The 16,491-nt window shown below is 56.8% G+C and overlaps 5 protein-coding genes across 5 annotated transcripts; 1 reads left to right on the plus strand and 4 right to left on the minus strand.

Moving 5' to 3' along the window:
- Positions 1 to 684: 684 nt before the first annotated feature.
- N7482_005277 (C2H2-type zinc finger protein) lies at positions 685 to 2,467 on the minus strand (the record flags this gene model as incomplete). The annotated part of the gene is made up of 4 exons (XM_056687402.1): positions 685 to 1,053; positions 1,207 to 1,380; positions 1,511 to 1,618; positions 1,703 to 2,467. The coding sequence occupies 4 exons, from the start codon at positions 2,465 to 2,467 to the stop codon at positions 685 to 687; spliced, it is 1,416 nt and encodes a 471-aa protein (XP_056542957.1).
- Positions 2,468 to 6,244: 3,777 nt separating this feature from the next.
- Positions 6,245 to 8,791, minus strand: rcoA (uncharacterized protein; the record flags this gene model as incomplete). The annotated part of the gene is made up of 8 exons (XM_056687403.1): positions 6,245 to 6,324; positions 6,486 to 6,618; positions 6,732 to 7,202; positions 7,333 to 7,862; positions 7,935 to 8,081; positions 8,161 to 8,252; positions 8,399 to 8,480; positions 8,671 to 8,791. The coding sequence occupies 8 exons, from the start codon at positions 8,789 to 8,791 to the stop codon at positions 6,245 to 6,247; spliced, it is 1,656 nt and encodes a 551-aa protein (XP_056542958.1).
- Positions 8,792 to 10,003: 1,212 nt separating this feature from the next.
- On the plus strand, positions 10,004 to 11,157 carry N7482_005279 (sterol desaturase family protein; the record flags this gene model as incomplete). Its single annotated transcript, XM_056687404.1, has 2 exons — positions 10,004 to 10,272; positions 10,368 to 11,157. The coding sequence occupies 2 exons, from the start codon at positions 10,004 to 10,006 to the stop codon at positions 11,155 to 11,157; spliced, it is 1,059 nt and encodes a 352-aa protein (XP_056542959.1).
- Positions 11,158 to 12,961: 1,804 nt separating this feature from the next.
- Positions 12,962 to 14,147, minus strand: N7482_005280 (N5-glutamine methyltransferase family protein; the record flags this gene model as incomplete). Its single annotated transcript, XM_056687405.1, has 2 exons — positions 12,962 to 13,769; positions 13,843 to 14,147. The coding sequence occupies 2 exons, from the start codon at positions 14,145 to 14,147 to the stop codon at positions 12,962 to 12,964; spliced, it is 1,113 nt and encodes a 370-aa protein (XP_056542960.1).
- Positions 14,148 to 14,495: 348 nt separating this feature from the next.
- N7482_005281 (pepsin-like aspartic protease) lies at positions 14,496 to 16,104 on the minus strand (the record flags this gene model as incomplete). Its single annotated transcript, XM_056687406.1, has 3 exons — positions 14,496 to 15,436; positions 15,498 to 15,816; positions 15,913 to 16,104. The coding sequence occupies 3 exons, from the start codon at positions 16,102 to 16,104 to the stop codon at positions 14,496 to 14,498; spliced, it is 1,452 nt and encodes a 483-aa protein (XP_056542961.1).
- Positions 16,105 to 16,491: the final 387 nt, after the last annotated feature.

Consider the following 16,491-nt stretch of genomic DNA (forward strand, 5'->3'; position numbering starts at 1 on the left):
TCGATTCAATGGTCCCAACTACCCAACGAACTATTTACTCGCGGTAGACTATATCCATTTCTTGAATGGACGTGGTACAATCATATCGTAACATTACATATTTCCCCTTGGATGGTCACTTGACCCATCTCCCGTATACGCCTCTACCATGCACCCCGCAAGTCGCAAGTGCCGGTTCACGGGAAAGTTCTACCCCCAAAACCCTAAATCAAAGTTCGAAAGTCAAAATCAATCAACGGCTGTCCCGAGAGACCTCTTGAAATTCCCCGTACAGGCAGAGCTGGAGTCCCCAAAACCAGCCCATAGAGTACAGACAGTATAAAATGAAAGAGAAAAAATCGGAGGGGGGGAGACAAAGACGTCAAACGGCATGGAAATAAACCCCAGAATAAAAGAAATGGATATCTCAAAACCAACCAAACAAGGACGGGCCCCTCGTAACCTCGTATACATAATGTCACAGAAACAACAAAGAGCCAGGCAAGACCAAATATAAGTGCACCCCAGAAAGCACAGCGCCCGGACAGGATATGTCCAGGGACAACCCAAAAGAAAGGGACGACAATAACCAAGAACCCCCCCAAAAATGCTCCTATCTCCATCAGATCTGCCGAAATATACCAATCCCAAGCCGTCCCGGAGTCGGTTCGTATCATCAAATCAACATCACATCAACAACATGACTCACCCACCCCTCCTCTCCAAATAGTACCCCCCTTCCTCACCATCACTACTGGAGCCGCCCGTATACATGGATAGACTATCCTCATAGCAGCCACGTCGCTCCTCATCCGACTCCAACGACGGCATCCGGCTGCCCATGCCCATGCCCAGCGATGTGCCGCCAGGTCCATGCCCGGATCGCTTGCCGGTCGTTGAGATCCGCCGGTCCTTGCCACGGCCCTTGATGCCCTTGTTGCTGTTCTTGTAGAGCTCGGCGAAGTACTCCCACAGCTCGCGGTCTGCTGGGTTCATGGGGCCGGCGTCTCCCATCTGCGCGAAGCGGAGGGTTAGGTTGCGGAGGGTGCCGGAGTGGAATTTGTTTTGGTGGGACTGGAGTTTGCATTAGCTGCTGCTGCTCTGCTGCTCTGCTGCTCTGCTGCTCTGCTGCTCTGCTGCTCTGCTGCTCTGCTGCTAAGAAGAGGGTGGAGGGGGAAATATGTGTCGCGGGGTTTGGCTTGGGAGGGGAATCCGGGGCTGTTGTACCTTTAGGTTACCCAATTGCGTAAACTTCTTGCCACAATCATCCAGGAGACAGGTAAATGGCTTTGCGTGGAGGTGAGTGATCTGGTGCGCGCGTACATTGCCCCGTTGGGCGAACCGCTTGTGACAGATGTCACACTTGAAGGGCTTCTCGCCCGTGTGCCGGCGCTGATGAGTCTAGCCCGGGGTGGGTCAGTCAAGTCTCGTGCGGTCCGGTTTTCCGAGGTGCAGGAAGGAAGGGGTAAGTTGTAGAGTGGGTATCCATCTGGGACGGGTAGGGCTTGGGCATCGACAGAAGCATGCTTACCTTGAGGTTGCCTAGCTGCGAGAACCGCTGCCCGCATTGGGGCTCCTTGCAGATCTGCCCAACGTCGTCAGCAAATCTTGCTCCACTCTCCCCCACCACCCATCGGCTCTAGCCCGGCCTGGCCTGGGCGAGTCTGGGCCTCTCAACCGGCCGTAGCCAATGGGAGATTCTGCTAGTGTACCGTAGACTTACAAAGGGTTTCTCTCCTGAATGCGCTCGGTTATGAATATCCAGATGCGTCTTCTGCGCAAAGCTCTTCCCGCAGTTCGGCAGCATACACGTATACTTGCGCTTTTTGCCTGACCGCGACAACTGCCCTTCGTTCGTGAGCAGGCTGCGTGGAGGCGACATGGGATAGCTAGGGTAGCTTGGATAGCCCGGCGGCGCAAGCTGCTGCAGCGGCGGCAGCGACTGCTGCACGGGCACCGGCGAGCTCGCACTGCCGGGCTTGGCCTGGATGGCTTTCATCAGGACATCGACCTCCGTCGAGAACTCGGCTTCACTGCCCTGCTTCTTCGAAGAGGAGCCTCTGGCTGCCGCCGCCTGACTGCTCGGCGGCGGCAAGCCTGGCCGATGGTCCGCCCCTTTGCCCACCTGGTTGATGGCATTCTTGGCCGGGCGGATCTCCGGGAGGGATTGCAGCGGGGCCGGTTGGTGGTGATGGGGCTGCTGGGGCTGCTGGTGTTGATGGTGGTGTTCTGAAGTCAGGCGCACCGGTGAGGCCAGCGGTGGCTGGCTCGCCACGAAGTACTGATAAGCGTGTGAGGGCTGACTCAAGGCGCTGGAGCCAAAGCTATATGCAGCGGAGGTGGGAGTTGGGTGGTAGGGCAGCGAATATGGAGTCGATGTGGGATGGGAGTAGTAGGGGAATATAGGCGAGTCCATAGCGCGACGATGGGGGAATGAGCCCACGCCGTGGCCTGGGAACTCATAGGAAACCGGTTCAGCAGTCTCCATGATAATGAGCCGACCAAGCAGACGCTAACGAAGCAGGAAGAGGAAGAGAGAGGCAGACCCGGTGGGGGGGGGGGGGGGGGGGAGGATGTTCAGCGCAGGACGGTCTGGGTCGGGGGCAACCCTGAAACCCGGACGAACCGGACAGCCTCACAGGCCCCAGCCCACGCACTCGACACTGTCTTGATCTGGATTTGTGTTTTGACTCGTTGGGCGCCAGTTGGGGACCAGAGATCTCAGGGCGCCTATTTTGGTTGGTTTGGTGCTGGCTTGGTTTGGAAGAGGAGAAAGGGGGGGACGACAGAGGGAAAGAAGAAGAAAAGAGGATGCGTGGACGAAGTATAGAAATAGACAAACGGGCTGCGCGGCACGACGAGGAGCCGGGTGTATCCTCAATCCTTGAGAGACTGGATTCTAGACGACGGGATCGTCTTGAATAATGAACCCTGGGTACGATACGGGGTAGTTCGTCTCACTGCTGCGAAGATCCGCGCCGGATGGCCGTCTCGGGGACCGATCGACCTATATACCCCCGATCTCCCGCCAGGTCGGAACGAGGCAGATGGACAGAGCGACGGAAGACAGATCGAAACGAGACAGCGAGCGTGAGAAAGAGCGCGAAAATGACTCCACCCCGACTCCCACGGGCTGCAGGTGGGCTGAAGACGCGCAGACAAGCAAGAGGGTCGCTGGGGAACTAGTGGTGATCACCCGCGTCCGTCGTCCAACGTAGTCAAATGGTCAAATAGAGGCCAGGGCCGACTGGGGCGGATGGAGTCAGAGCCAATGCATCCACCGGCAAAGACGCCAAAGACCAAGACCATCAAGTCTTGGCTCGACTGTATGACGTTCGCCCCGAAAAGGGGAGCAGTTCGAGACCAGACGTGCAGGGGCGATCTCTCGAGGGGCGTGGACGAGTACGGAGCAGAAAGAAGAATCAAAATCACTGGGAGAATGCCGAGCATAAATGTCGTAATTATAATCGTAATGATTATTTTTGCGCGACATTTCCACGTCCATCAAATCAGAAAATCATCATCCCAGATGGACCTCATGGACGCCACGATGAGGCGATCTGAACACCCCACTGGCGCATCCTTTCGGACATCCGGTATCACGAGCAGGGAAAAACTCTGCATGTTACTCCTGGGGATGATCATGATTATCATTATCATTCGCGATTGGTGTCATATCTCTGAGCATATCCAATCTCTGTGGAAGGGCGGAGGAGGGGGAACTCTCGGTGTGCCTCCCCGCGGAGTCCGCCGAATTCAGTCGCAGCCGCGACTGGCGAGGGCTGACTGGATTTCGTGACATGACTTGAGACAATTCTGGCATTCTAATTCTAGTTAGCAGCAGCACTCCCGCCTGGGGGATGGGCTTAGTTCCCCGGCCCGCAGCCACTCACCACCCGCCGGCATGTCGCCCTCTCCACCCGCTTGAGCCCTGGCCCTCGCGACGGTTCCTCTCGTCACTCGACTCTTTTCTGCCTTCTGCAGACCTCGTTTCTTTTTCGTGTTTCTCTGGATCCGCGGTTTCCCTGTACTCCGTCCTGACGGGACCATGAACAGGAACCACCGACCCAAACGGGAAAAAAAAAGAGAAAAGGAAAAAAAAAAGGAAAAAAAAGGAAAATGAAAATGCCAAACAGCGGCATCGCCCTCGAGGGCGGGCCGGGCCTTCGGGCTTTCAAGCTGGGCGATCGGCAGTCGACAGGTCGGTCGAGTCAGCCTCTCCGTCTCCTGAGAGAAAGCTTTTCGCGCTGTGATTTGCCCTCGCCCGGCTGGACTCCTCCAGCGCCCTCCTCCCCCGGTCCCCTTGACCCTCAGCGAGGGCCAGTGGCTGGGGGCCAAACTCGAGAAACGGAGTCGACTGGGGTCGAGGCCGGCTGTTCATTGGGCTCCCCCGGCTGCGCCCGCCCGATAGTCGCCAATAGCGTCCGATCCCCGCCCAGCGAATATCCTGGTTAGCCGCCCATGGCCCCAGAAATTCCTTTTGCTGTGACCCCCGATCGGTTTCAGCTCCCAGATCTGTGAGGGCGATCCTCTAGGTGAATCTGGGCACGCTGGGAACGCTGGGCACGCTGGTGTCACGCTGGCGTGCTCCATCTAGGGACAAAGTACTCTGTGCCAAGAAAGTGTACGGATATACCGTCCTTTCGTACCTCTGGATGCCCCCGGATGGGGTCACCTCACTCGTGGCTTCCCGGACAGACTCTTCCGCTGCCTCCTTTCGTCGAGGACGGAGACGTGACCCCCCAATACTCCAGAGCATGCGATGATCATCCTCGACCCCAGGGAGATTGGAAAATGACAGAGCACGCCCGCGGCGAGATTTGTTTTCATCCCGGCCACCTGCACGGCCAGTGGTGCGTCTGGAGGCGTCCGCCCTTCTGGTTCCTGCAGGGATCGGGGCTCACGAACTCCTGCCAGAATGGGTCCCGACAGGTGAGCGTGCGAGCGGATGCGGCTGCCGGTGGACGGAGTGGAGCTACGGCGAGTGAATACAGTACAGGCGATACTTGGCCACTCTCCGTCAAGGACGTGCTGATGTACATCAGAGGGGCTATGGGTATAAACCACTGTAGTATGTCAGTATGCACTGACAGGGGGGGGGAACAGAGCAAGAAGGACTAGCACTTAATGAACATGTATACCGGTACTGACAGCCGAGCACCCTTCGACAAGCCGATGGAGGCACACTCTTTCTCCTTGTCTGGTCGGGTCGGGAAGGCACCCGCTAGGCTGCGCGAGACTATCTGCCCTTACGATCCCATCACATCCAGGAGGAGTTAGCTCTGTGCTCTGTGAGGGTACTGGAGCTGGCGTTCCTACCGAATCACAGTAGTGGACGGAGAACCCCCAGGTGGCCCTCCATCCTTCGTACTCGGTACCCGGGGGGATCCACTCCCCCCTCATGAGAATGACGGATTCTCCTGGGCCGCGGATCGCCCGCCAGGGTCGATAGGTCGACCGGTCGCCTGGCCAGGTCGCCCCCGGCGGCTCTGGGGCGATTCCGACCAGGGGTGGCTCTGTTGGGCCCCAGCGGACCCAGTGTCTTGGGCCTGTTCTGGCTGGGTGTGGCCTGCTCGGTTCGATTCGGCTCTGGTTTGGCGGGCCTCCACCGAACTACACTAGACCCTTTTGCACGACTGTGCAACTGGCCTGGAGAGGGTCAGATGATCATGCGGACGGCTGAGGGCCTTCCTGATGGGGCTAGCGGCATCGTCGGGACTTCTGGCGTGGTGCGACGGGAAGTGGTCGAGAGTGGTTGGCTGGCCGAGGATTGGGCGACCCCGTGGAGTCTTTAGTGTAGTAATAGGTGCAGACGGTGTACGGGACTATGGACCGAGCATGTGTATATTGGGAATTGTATGGGGGGTTGTATGGAGGGGGTTTGCAAACGTGCCTGATCCAAAGAGAAGGGAAAGGCGACAATGGAAATCAGAACCAGACAATCAAGAAGAATTGGTAACAAGAGTAACAGAAAGACACCGTCAAATTCAAGAAGCCCCAACCTGGCTACGAAGGAATCCAAGCAAGTAAAGTCATATTGCGCCGTGGCTGAGCCGATCCCTTTTACCGTCCTGTGTACGTCGAGTATCTGCGTCGCAGAGAAAGACCAGTGCGTCAGTAAGGCGGCCAAAGATCGCGCAAGAAAGAGAAGATCATGATGGACCATGGACGAGACCGGGAGATGATCGCAGACCCGGCGCTCTGGGATAAGGGGGAAGGGGGAAAGGGAGAGGAGGGGGGACAAAAGACAAGGATGGGCGATTGCTTACCTCCAGATCCGTGCACGCATGTCTCCACTGCCAGTGGCGAAGAGGTTGCCAGTCGGGGCAGGGGCCACCGAGATCACTATCCGCGGAGAATTAGAAGAATGATCGTCAAACACGACATGCACCGGCAGACGGGGGAGAGGAAGGAGGATAGATAATAGATAGGGACAACCGAGGGATAAAGATAGTGACAGCACACTATCATCCCAGCTATTCCCTGACTATCGACGATAGACTCACCGGAGTTCTTGTGCCCCTGCAGCATCATCTGCGCGTTACCAGTAATTGGATCCCAGAATTGGACCCCACGGTCCTTCGAGCCACTCATGACCCACTGGCCATCGGGCGTCAGGCAGACGCTAAGCACGAAGTCCTGGAGCACGCGGTAGTCAGTACCCAATTAATGTCAAACGTGGACCCTCGGCGGTTGCCGCGTGAGTGGCCGTTCCATGGAGGTCATGGAGACGACGAAGAAAGAAGACGAACCTTGTGGCCCTCGAAGGTGCGAACACACTTGCCGCCCTTGACGCCGCTATGAGGGTGCATGCCCCGCGGGACGGTGAGCTCCCACAGCTTGATAGTCTTATCCAGACTACCACTGACCAGGTCGCGGCCGTTGGGCGCAAAGGCAACCGAGTACACGCTGTCCTTGTGCCCGTCAGGGTTTTCCAGACGTTCCACGAGGTAGCCGGTGGTGGTGTCCCACACCCGCACGCTCTTGTCCAGCGAACCGGCCGCCACGTAGTGGCCATCGGGGGACATGGCCACCGTGGTGACGCCGTCCTCAATGCTCAGGGTGTAGACGAGCTTGCCGTCCAGGATATCCCACAGACGGACGGTCTTGTCACCACTTCCCGACGCAATGTACCGGCCGTTGCCGGCAAAGTCCAATGAGTAGATATCCTGCTCGTGGCCGCTGAAGATGTGCTTGATAGTGCGCGCAGCAATATCCCAGACCTAGAACACATTGCAATGATTCGTCAGTCAATCATCAAGTCTTGCAACACGCTCCCTTCCACGCCCAGTGTGTAATTCGGAGCCAGAAGGGAGAAGGGGAGGGGGGGGGAGGAAACCGAGGATAGCATACCCGAATCTGCTTGTCCTCCGCGCCGGTCGCCAGGTACTTTCCATCCGGGCTGAAGCAAACACTGCGGATGTACAGGTCGCCATCCTTGTCGACATTCTCATCCTGCAGGGTCGCCACGTTCTGACCAGTGGTCACATCGAAGATCTGCGCCGAACGGTTGCAGCCCGTCGCCAGGTACTTGCCATCACGGCTGAAACGGACACAACAAACCACGCTGTCATGGTTGAGATGGTGCACCAGCTCCACGTCCAGCACGCGCTGTACCTCCGGGTTGAACACGGCATACCAATCGGTGCCCTCGCGCTTTTGCGACGCGGGAAGGTCGGCCGGGTCCCAGTTAGCGAGCATGTTGCCCGGGCGGTCGGCACGCACGAGAGACTGGTTTGGGGGCGTGGGGCGAGGGATCTGAGGCGACGCGCGAGGATCCGGGTAGGCAATCTGCGTTTGCTGGGGGGTGGCCGGGCCCGGGGCGGTGCGACGACCCTTACCGGGGCCAGGAGATGCGGTCGGGGGAGGAGGAGGTCCGTAGCCTGTGAGTTCCAAAACAAGTGACCCAATTCGTTAGCCAACCTGACAATACTTCGCATCTCACGCAAACATACCGTTCACAGCAGCACCAGGCTGATATCCTCCAGGGAAGCTCTGCGGGGGCTGCGGCGCACCAGGCTGGGCGGCCGAGGCAGGCTGTTGAAGGCTATGCTGGGAAGGCTGCTGATCCTGGGAGGGGGGGAGGGGCAAGACCGGGACCACTACCTCCTTGGTTGGTCATGATACCACCAAACAAGTTGCTGGGGCCGTGGCCCAATGAAGGGGGTTGCGCCTGAGGACCGGTGTGCTGTGCGGGCGCGATGTGAGAGGCGACGGGTTGCACGCCGCGCGACTCGAGCTCGTGTCTCAACATTCGGATCTCCGCTTCGTAGCTGTAAGCGCGCATGGAATTGTCAATCGCCGAGGGTCACCAAAAATTGCACCAGTCTCCCATCGCGCATTTATGCGCGGTCGTGGGAAGAATAGGGGAGGAGGAGGAGGAGGAGGAGGAGGAGGAGGAGAAGGGGGGGAGACACACTCTGCCTTCATCTTGATCTGGGTCTGCTCCAGCTGATACACCTTCTGACGGATCATCTCCATCTCCTGGAGCTGTCCGGTTACTGCGTGATCTGTCAGTTAGAAACATATTTCAGCGAGTTTTCGCGACCCATGAGAGAACGCTACAGCCATTGATGGACTGGCGACACTTAAACGGTGGAAAGGGGACGACTCCGCATATTTTGCTATTGTGACGAGCCACGGGGGAGCAGGGAGCAGGGAGCAGGGATATGAAGACAGTAGGAGACATACACTGATGCTCATATTCACCAGTGCTTCGAGACTGGCTCTCGAACTCCTGGCGCAGTTGGTCCAGCAACTCCGTCAGGCGGGAGTTGGGGGCGGGCACCATCCCGCGATGAGTGTTGTACATGGTGGGTTCGGTTTGACGGGTCGAGAAACGCTGTCACGCCAGTGGACGGGGGTGCTGTACGGATGACAGCTGCTGGAAGGGACGGTCGAAATCAGCGACAGCTCGCGACGACGGATCGCAGCTCAGCTAGACAGCCAATAGGGCGATCACTGCGCGATTGCTGCTCGGTGGAAGACACCAGGCAGCTAGCCACAGCAAGGGCAATGACAGTCGATAAGAGAAGAGGGTGGTTCCGAGCGGTGGGGATGGGGTTGAGAAAGAGGGATGGGTTGGATGAGGTGGATGAGGTCGGACGAGGGAAGAGGGGGGAGGAAGAGGCTGGCAGCGGGAAGGTTGAGTTGAGTTTGGGGGGTGGAGATGGGATTTGGCGGGTAGCGCTGGCGCGAGAAGCGAGTCACAGAGCCGAGAAGCGCTGCTGGGTGGGGAGGGAGAAGGGAGGCAACTCCTCTGGTTCCGGGAAAGGGAAAAGGCGAGAGGGAGGAAGGCAACTTACCAGACTGACTAAAGGACCACAGTGAACAAAGTTAAGCGGGCTGGCGTGGTCGAAGAACCCGTTTGCAGAGAAGCCGAAGACCAGGGACGTGGGACGGAGGTAGAGGTCGGTCCGGCAGGTCCAGCAGTCGTAGAGGGCAGCGTCCGTAACTACTCCAGAGTGAGTTAGAGAAGAAGAGGGTCCAGATCGTCCGAAAGAGCCTGAATGAGCCGGGCTGAGCCCACCGTGCAGTCGCCTTAGTGCCTGAACACCTTGATGCCTGGGTGGCCTGTGGCCCCCATGCTCTGTGGCCTGAGAAATCTCTGCCCGACTCTCCAGGCAGCCAACCCCTGGATTAACCAAATCGGGTAAGCGTACCGGGCCTGCACAGTCCTCCTGAAGTATACTTCGTACTGCGTAGTCCGGATACTTCCCGCAGGACGGTGGCATGAGGCCAGGTCCAACGTCAATCCGATGTAGAGAACTAGACCGAGTCCGACACATGGCATATGGTCCTATATAGACAAGCCGATTGTAATGAACCAATCCCAATAGTCCAACCGCTGGTGCAATGAGAACCGGCTTATTAAGAACGTGTGGCTTCGTCGCGGCTGGCGCCGTTCCGCGCTGGTGTGATGCGGGCAGAATTTATTATTCGCCCCGTCAAATAATCTCCAATCTCCCCCTTCCACATCTTCTCCTCCACGTCCTCTTCCATCCCTCTCCCTATCCTCGACATCATGGATATCATCCTCGAGATCTGGGACACCTTCATTGGTGATCACCTCTACTCGGCCCTTCTCCCTACCTCCCTCTCCTCCACCGTCGGCCTCCCGGCCTTCGTCAATGCCGCCAACAGTACGCTGTCCCTCTTTGGCTCCGACAAGCCCTTCATCTACGAGCCCGCCACTCAATTCATCCACTTGGAGCCCTCCAAATATGCCTACCTGAGCGCCTGGCCACGGAATAACATGTACCGCCAGTTCACCAGCTTTTTCTTGATTACGTGGTATGCGCCAGAATCACTCCCCCTCCCCCCTCCTCAACGTTCTTTTTAAGGAGAGAAGCGCGCGCAAGAACTAAATTGACCTGACGCTGATCCAGGATCTTCGGTCTTCTCGTGTATTTCATTGTCGCGACCGCCTCGTACATCTTCGTCTGGGACAAGTCCACCTACAACCACCCCAAGTTCCTGAAGGGCCAGATCCCCCTGGAAATCAAGCAGGCCATGTCCGCCATGCCACCCATGGCTCTCCTGACCGCACCCTTCTTCGTCCTCGAGGTCCGTGGCTACGCCAAACTCTACGACACCGTCGCCGAGGAGCCCTTCCCCTACTACAGCATCCTGCAGTTCCCCATCTTCATCTTCTTCACCGATTTCTTCATCTACTGGATCCACCGCGGCCTGCACCACCCTCGCGTCTACCGCACCCTGCACAAGCCGCACCACAAGTGGATCATGCCCTCCCCCTTCGCCTCCCACGCCTTCCACCCGCTCGACGGCTGGTCCCAGAGTGTGCCCTACCACGTCTTCCCTTTCATCTTCCCCCTGCAGAAGGTCGCCTACGTCTTCCTGTTCGGCTTCATCAATCTGTGGACCGTTTTCATTCATGACGGCGAGTATGTCGCCAACAGTCCCATCGTCAATGGCGCCGCCTGCCACACCATGCACCACCTGTACTTCAACTACAACTACGGCCAGTTCACCACCCTTTGGGACCGTCTGGGTGGCAGCTATCGGAAGCCGAACGAGGAGCTGTTCCGCCGTGAGACCAAGATGAGCGAGAAAGAGTGGCAGCGCCAGTCGAAGGAGATGGAAGGCATTCTCAAGACTGTCGAAGGCGACGATGACCGCACCTACTCGGCCGCCACCACGACGAAGAAGAACCTATGAGCCCGTCACGACCAATTTGGTTCTTTCTTCTGATTCTTTCATTGTTCCGGGGCGTTGCGAATCTGACTCGCGCTCCGTGGAACCCGCGCATGCCATGGGTCGAGCTGGTTTCGATCTCTGTGTTTTAGGGAGTTTCTTTCTTGGCCCTTGGCTGGCAGGGGCGATTTGGGTCCACCCAACCATTCCCTTCATTTCTAGCGTACATTAATATCGCGCTGTGCACATCCCATACTCAGTTTTAATACCTTCCACAAAAGGCGCCTGGCCCGGTGGTCACGCGGTCTGCCGGATTTCTGTACATATCTATCTGCCCATGGCGACCTGAATGCATTTTGATGACAATAAAGGCTTGGTTTTTACTCTTTACGTTCCGTTCGATTCCATACCCCCTACTTAACCTAAATGCTCTAAGTAGCTCAGTTGCCGGACTCGGTGAGTCGACATATCAAGAGCTATGTACAACACTACTAGAAGGTATGTATCTAGTGTGCACCAATCTACCGCTGTACAGCTAGCTAGAAAATAAACCCCTCAGCCCAGAAATCCAGATCATGATCCATCATACAAACCGAGTGATCGGCCCATCATGGTGACACAACCATCCACGTTGGACATCTGACCCCGTGCAACACTCCCGTGCGCTCGGGTTGCTGGTCTCGCTCTGTGCGGTACGACCATCTGTCCCCGCAGGCTTCAGCTGCGCCACAAACAAGCTCACTTCGACTCGACTCGGTACGTACTGCTTGACGATCAGGGCAGCTGACAGCCGCTCGGTCACGCGGGTGTCCGAGCACATGGGCACAGACTATGGGATAGCGGATAGTTCCAGCCTACCTAGGCGCCCTCGACGCCAGCTGCTTGATGAAGTGACTAGTCCGTGTAGGCAGTAGATGTAGAGGGCACGCTGATCCTGACAGTTCTGCACACGTGGAAAGCTCATCTGCTGTATACCCTTGTTCTCCCAGCCCTCTTCCAACAACACACCGCCGGTACCCAAGAAGTCCTGCAAGGACTCGCGACCAAGCAAGATTTGGAAGTTGTCATATGATATCAGACCGAGTGTGCAAATATATGGGTTGGGTTCGGCCCTGGCGGTGGTAGGAGGACTGCCGACTGCGCTGGAGGGCAGGCAGGTTTATATAAATTGGCAAGTACCGAGAACGCGGTCCATAATTGCGGGTAGAAATACTCGTCTCTAGTGCACATCAGCAACATTGATGAGTGAGAGGGGTGAGTAATCACAACGAACAGAACGCGGTGGTGTTTATATAAAGCTTATATGTTGGACGAGCTTGGGGTAAGCTATCAACGACGGCTTTATAGACTGGTACAAAAAGGAAGAGCCCCAATGATTACGACGGATTCGAATTTGCCTGAGCTAGCTAGGAAAGTAGAATCAAAATGTACGGGTGACCATCCCGCTCGGCGACATTGTCTTCAGTCTCGTCTTCCACGTCACGGAGTCTTTGACCGGACGCCAGTGACCCTGCTCGGGCTGTCAAACCACTCCATATAGCTTGTCGCCGCCAGGGCAGGTAGTAGATTCGGAGAGAGAGTTTGTATAGGGAAAATTCGTACGGGTTCTCCGGCAAATTCAGGAACCGTTGTCGATATTCATGTACGAATTAGCGGCTTCTCTATCTTTCAGGTGGTTCGTTGAACCGAACTATTGTTTGGCGTGGATAGAACTGGCTGCTTGAGGTTCCGATAGTTTCATTCTCGTACGATATAAGCTGGAGTTTTGATCTCGGGCCAGACTCTCCATTCAGACTGGTTATCATAACAGCCTCTTAGTCCATTCCATTCACCCGTCCCTCCCCCCATGGATAATCACACATCGCGATCCATCCTGAGGATGGAACCCGTGGGCAGCGAGATCCTGCTCTGTTGTAGGCCAGACCTCCACGTTAAAGTTACAACGGCTCCCCCCAGTCATGGTCCGGTGCATCTCAACGACGCGATCAGCTTGCATAATATCTCCGCACTCTAGAACCGTGACCTGAGCGTGCACCTTGAGCGATAGGTCTAGGATGCGCCGGTAGAAAACATCCTCTGACCGATCACCATCCTGCCCCATGAACCCAACGGGAGGTACCAAAGCCAGCCGTGGCTCAAAGAGCCGAACGCTTCGCGCAGTGGTTCCGTTGCGGAAATCGGACGTCGAGATGTACGGTGGGTTGGAGATCAATAGGTCTATCCTGGGCGCGGGGACCGATATATCGGCTAGACCGGATTTGAGCGCATAGTGGGATAGAATCTCTTCCACAGCTGGGATGGAGCTAGCCTTGCGACCCAGAACATCTGCGCGGTGGAATTGGATGTCCGCGCGGGCTCGGCGATGCAGGGCTTCTCGTCGGACGTTATGGTCGAGGTTTTTTCGCGCAAGGTTCAATGCTATGGGGCTGAGATCGATTCCTATAATCTGCATGTGCTTGAAGTGTGGGGCGAGGAGCGCGTGCAGGAGCAGCGCTATGCAGCCGGTGCCTGTGCAGAGGTCAAGGATGCGAAGCGGCCTCGTCGCGCTGGTTGGGTCTGTGCTGTTGCCGCCGCCCTCCAGCGCCATCTGGCGAACTAGCCTGGCGGCTTCATATGTATATGACTCTGTTTCTGGCCTGGGAACGGTGTTAGATGTGTGTATCTAATACTAGTGGCGGTTGTGTTTAGTGGAGAAAAGCTCAGTCACACCTTGGGATTAAAACGCCCCGTCGACAGAGTATCTCCAGGTCTCCGAATGGTTGATCCCCCAGGATATACTGCAGGGGAACCCCTTGCGAGCGCTGGCGGCACATTGATCGTAGGCGCGTTCTCCATCCTAGCCGTGCTCCAGGCGCGAGACGGGAGGAGGACGGGCTGTCGCGTAGTGCGCGTTCCCGGAGCCACCGAAGCTCATTGCGAGCTGAGTCTAGGGATCGGCATTCCTTGAGGAGGAGAGGTAGAAGAGAGTTCTCCTGATAGGCCCTCACGAGCGTGGCGGTGGGGATTCGTGGCATTTGGCGAAGCGCAATAGCGCGGGGAGAAGGGCTGACGATGCCAAGCGCTGTGATCTCCCCTCTGGTCTTAAGAAGTTAACCGGCCTTCGGGAGGACTTCACGACTGAGCTACGGGGGAAAAAAATACACGATGTATGAAGTAATAGGAGGATTTCATTGAGAACGTTCTAGGATTCGTATCACATTAAAAAAAATTCTCGAGATAAAAAATCGAAATTGGACAGAGAGAACACGACCAGGTATTCCTCGACTCCGATGCACCACCGAAACATGACCGAAACATGCTAAAGTCTTCAAACATAGTAAAGGAAAGCAAAAATATCTACATAAGCCGAACCGAACCTTCCATTAGAGCGCAAGCAAGGCTCCGGCACCAGTCAGGCCCAGAGCCAGTTGCTTAGACATGCTGGTGGCGCGCGGCACAGCAGCGTTCTTCGTCGCCGACGCGGAGAAGAAAATGTCGGTGCCTCCGCTAGGACCGCCAATGCGCGCGCCAGAGCCCACCACGGCCACGGTCGTCACTGGGTTGGCCACAGCAGTCGCCCCGGGGACCGAGTCATCACCAGTGCCGATTTCCAAGATGTGGTTGTCCGTCGAGTTGAAGCGTGTGTTGGCGAGGGAGATCTCGTTATTGGCAAGATCGTACACCACATACGCACTGCGGAGGAACGTGTCGCCCAGGACGGACATGCTATCGCCGGCCGGGACGATGCCGAAGGCGCATGCGCGCTTGCCGTTGTGGAAATAGTAGTCACCCACGTCGAGAAGCAGTTCGCTGATGCCAACGTTGATGGTTGGGGATGAGAAGGTGTAGGAGATGTTCACCTTCTGCTCCGCCATGCTGCAGGGCAAGTAGCCAACTCCGCTGGATGAGTCATAGTCAACGTCCAGATCCTCGAAGATTTTCTCCACAATCTCATCGGGGAGATATGTTAGGGAGCTGCCCGAGTCGAGCAGAACGGCCGCAGGCAGCGAGCTGGACGAGTAGTTGGTGGTGTGGGACGATGCGGTGAGAGCCACTGCAGTGAGTGCGATGACGAATTCGGAGTAGCCGCCACCGGCTTTCTGGATGGGCAGGGTCTCCAGGGTGCCGTGGTACTTCTTGGTGTTCACTCCGCCGAACAGAATTGAGCCGGTGTTCGCATCCAGGTCGTTCAACCACAGACTGTAGGCGTTCGATTTAATCAACCCTTTCTGGACCATGGCCTTGGGCAGATTGGCATAGGCGCTGTCCCCATTCCGACCCACTTGAACTTCGTTGGATGGATATCCAATTCCCAGTACACCATCTATCCATACCAGAACATATAAGCCCGCTGTCCCAAAAGGAAGTCTGAGAGGTTTCCATACCTTGAGAGGCGGACGTAAAGCCAATGCCGAACTGGAGAGCCTTCAGGGTCGCAGACCCGATGGTCACGGTGTCACGGGCGTAGTCACCGACCGCCCCAGAGCCATCCGCATATGTAATGTTGAAATCCGAGTTCACAAAGGCGTAGGTCGATGATGAGCTCGAGTCGTAGGTACCTGAGGTGCTGCAGGGGTCGCTTCGATCTTCACAGAGAGTCGAATTGGGGGCGTTGACCCACAGGTCACTACTACCTGTGTCCAGGACCAAGCGCAACTTCTGCTCCGGTGTTCCCAATGTCACATTGGAGTAGTAAAGTGTTTCCTAATTTCCTGTGTCAGCCATATAGTTGAGAGAAAAAGAGAGAGAGAGAGAGGAGGGATTGAATAAAGCGGGAGATTGAAGCGATCTGCGACCTACCTCGTTGTCGAGAGCCTGGTTCACCGTCTGGCTGCGCTTCATTCTTCTTAGTCGGTCTCGGGCCACTGGGTTCACGATCTCGTTGCGCTTGATGCCCAGGTCGACCACGGCCGGGACATCTCTTTGATGCAAAGTCAACCCACCCAGCGCTGGGCCGCCAAGGGTGGCTAGCCACAGCCAGGTATTCTTCATAGTTTTCCTCCCAGATACCCGACCTCCGCGGCCAGGAATGTGTGTGATCGGCACGCCGCCTTCTCTTTTCTGCTGCGCACGATCTTCACCGCTGCAGCTTTCCGGAAGCGACAGAGGTATCACTCCGGAATGGCAGTGAAAATGCAGTCAGCTGGAGGGTTTGGGATGGAGCGGGGAGGGCGAAATGGGGTAGAAAGGCGTGTTCGATGCTGTAGGAGGAGTCGTGAAAAAGAAGAGAAGAGGGAACACCGGCAGCCAGGCTGGAAAAGTCGGCCAATGCCGCCGGTAGGCATCGATGATCGATGCGGTTGTGCCGGGGCGATAGATGTCGTATGCCCGTCCGACTTAGGGTTCACTTGGCCGCTTTGGCTGCGCAACTCGGGGCCA

This window comes from Penicillium canariense, assembly GCF_028826845.1.
Source record: "Penicillium canariense strain IBT 26290 chromosome Unknown utg000003l_segment0_segment0, whole genome shotgun sequence".
NCBI lineage: Eukaryota > Fungi > Ascomycota > Eurotiomycetes > Eurotiales > Aspergillaceae > Penicillium > Penicillium canariense.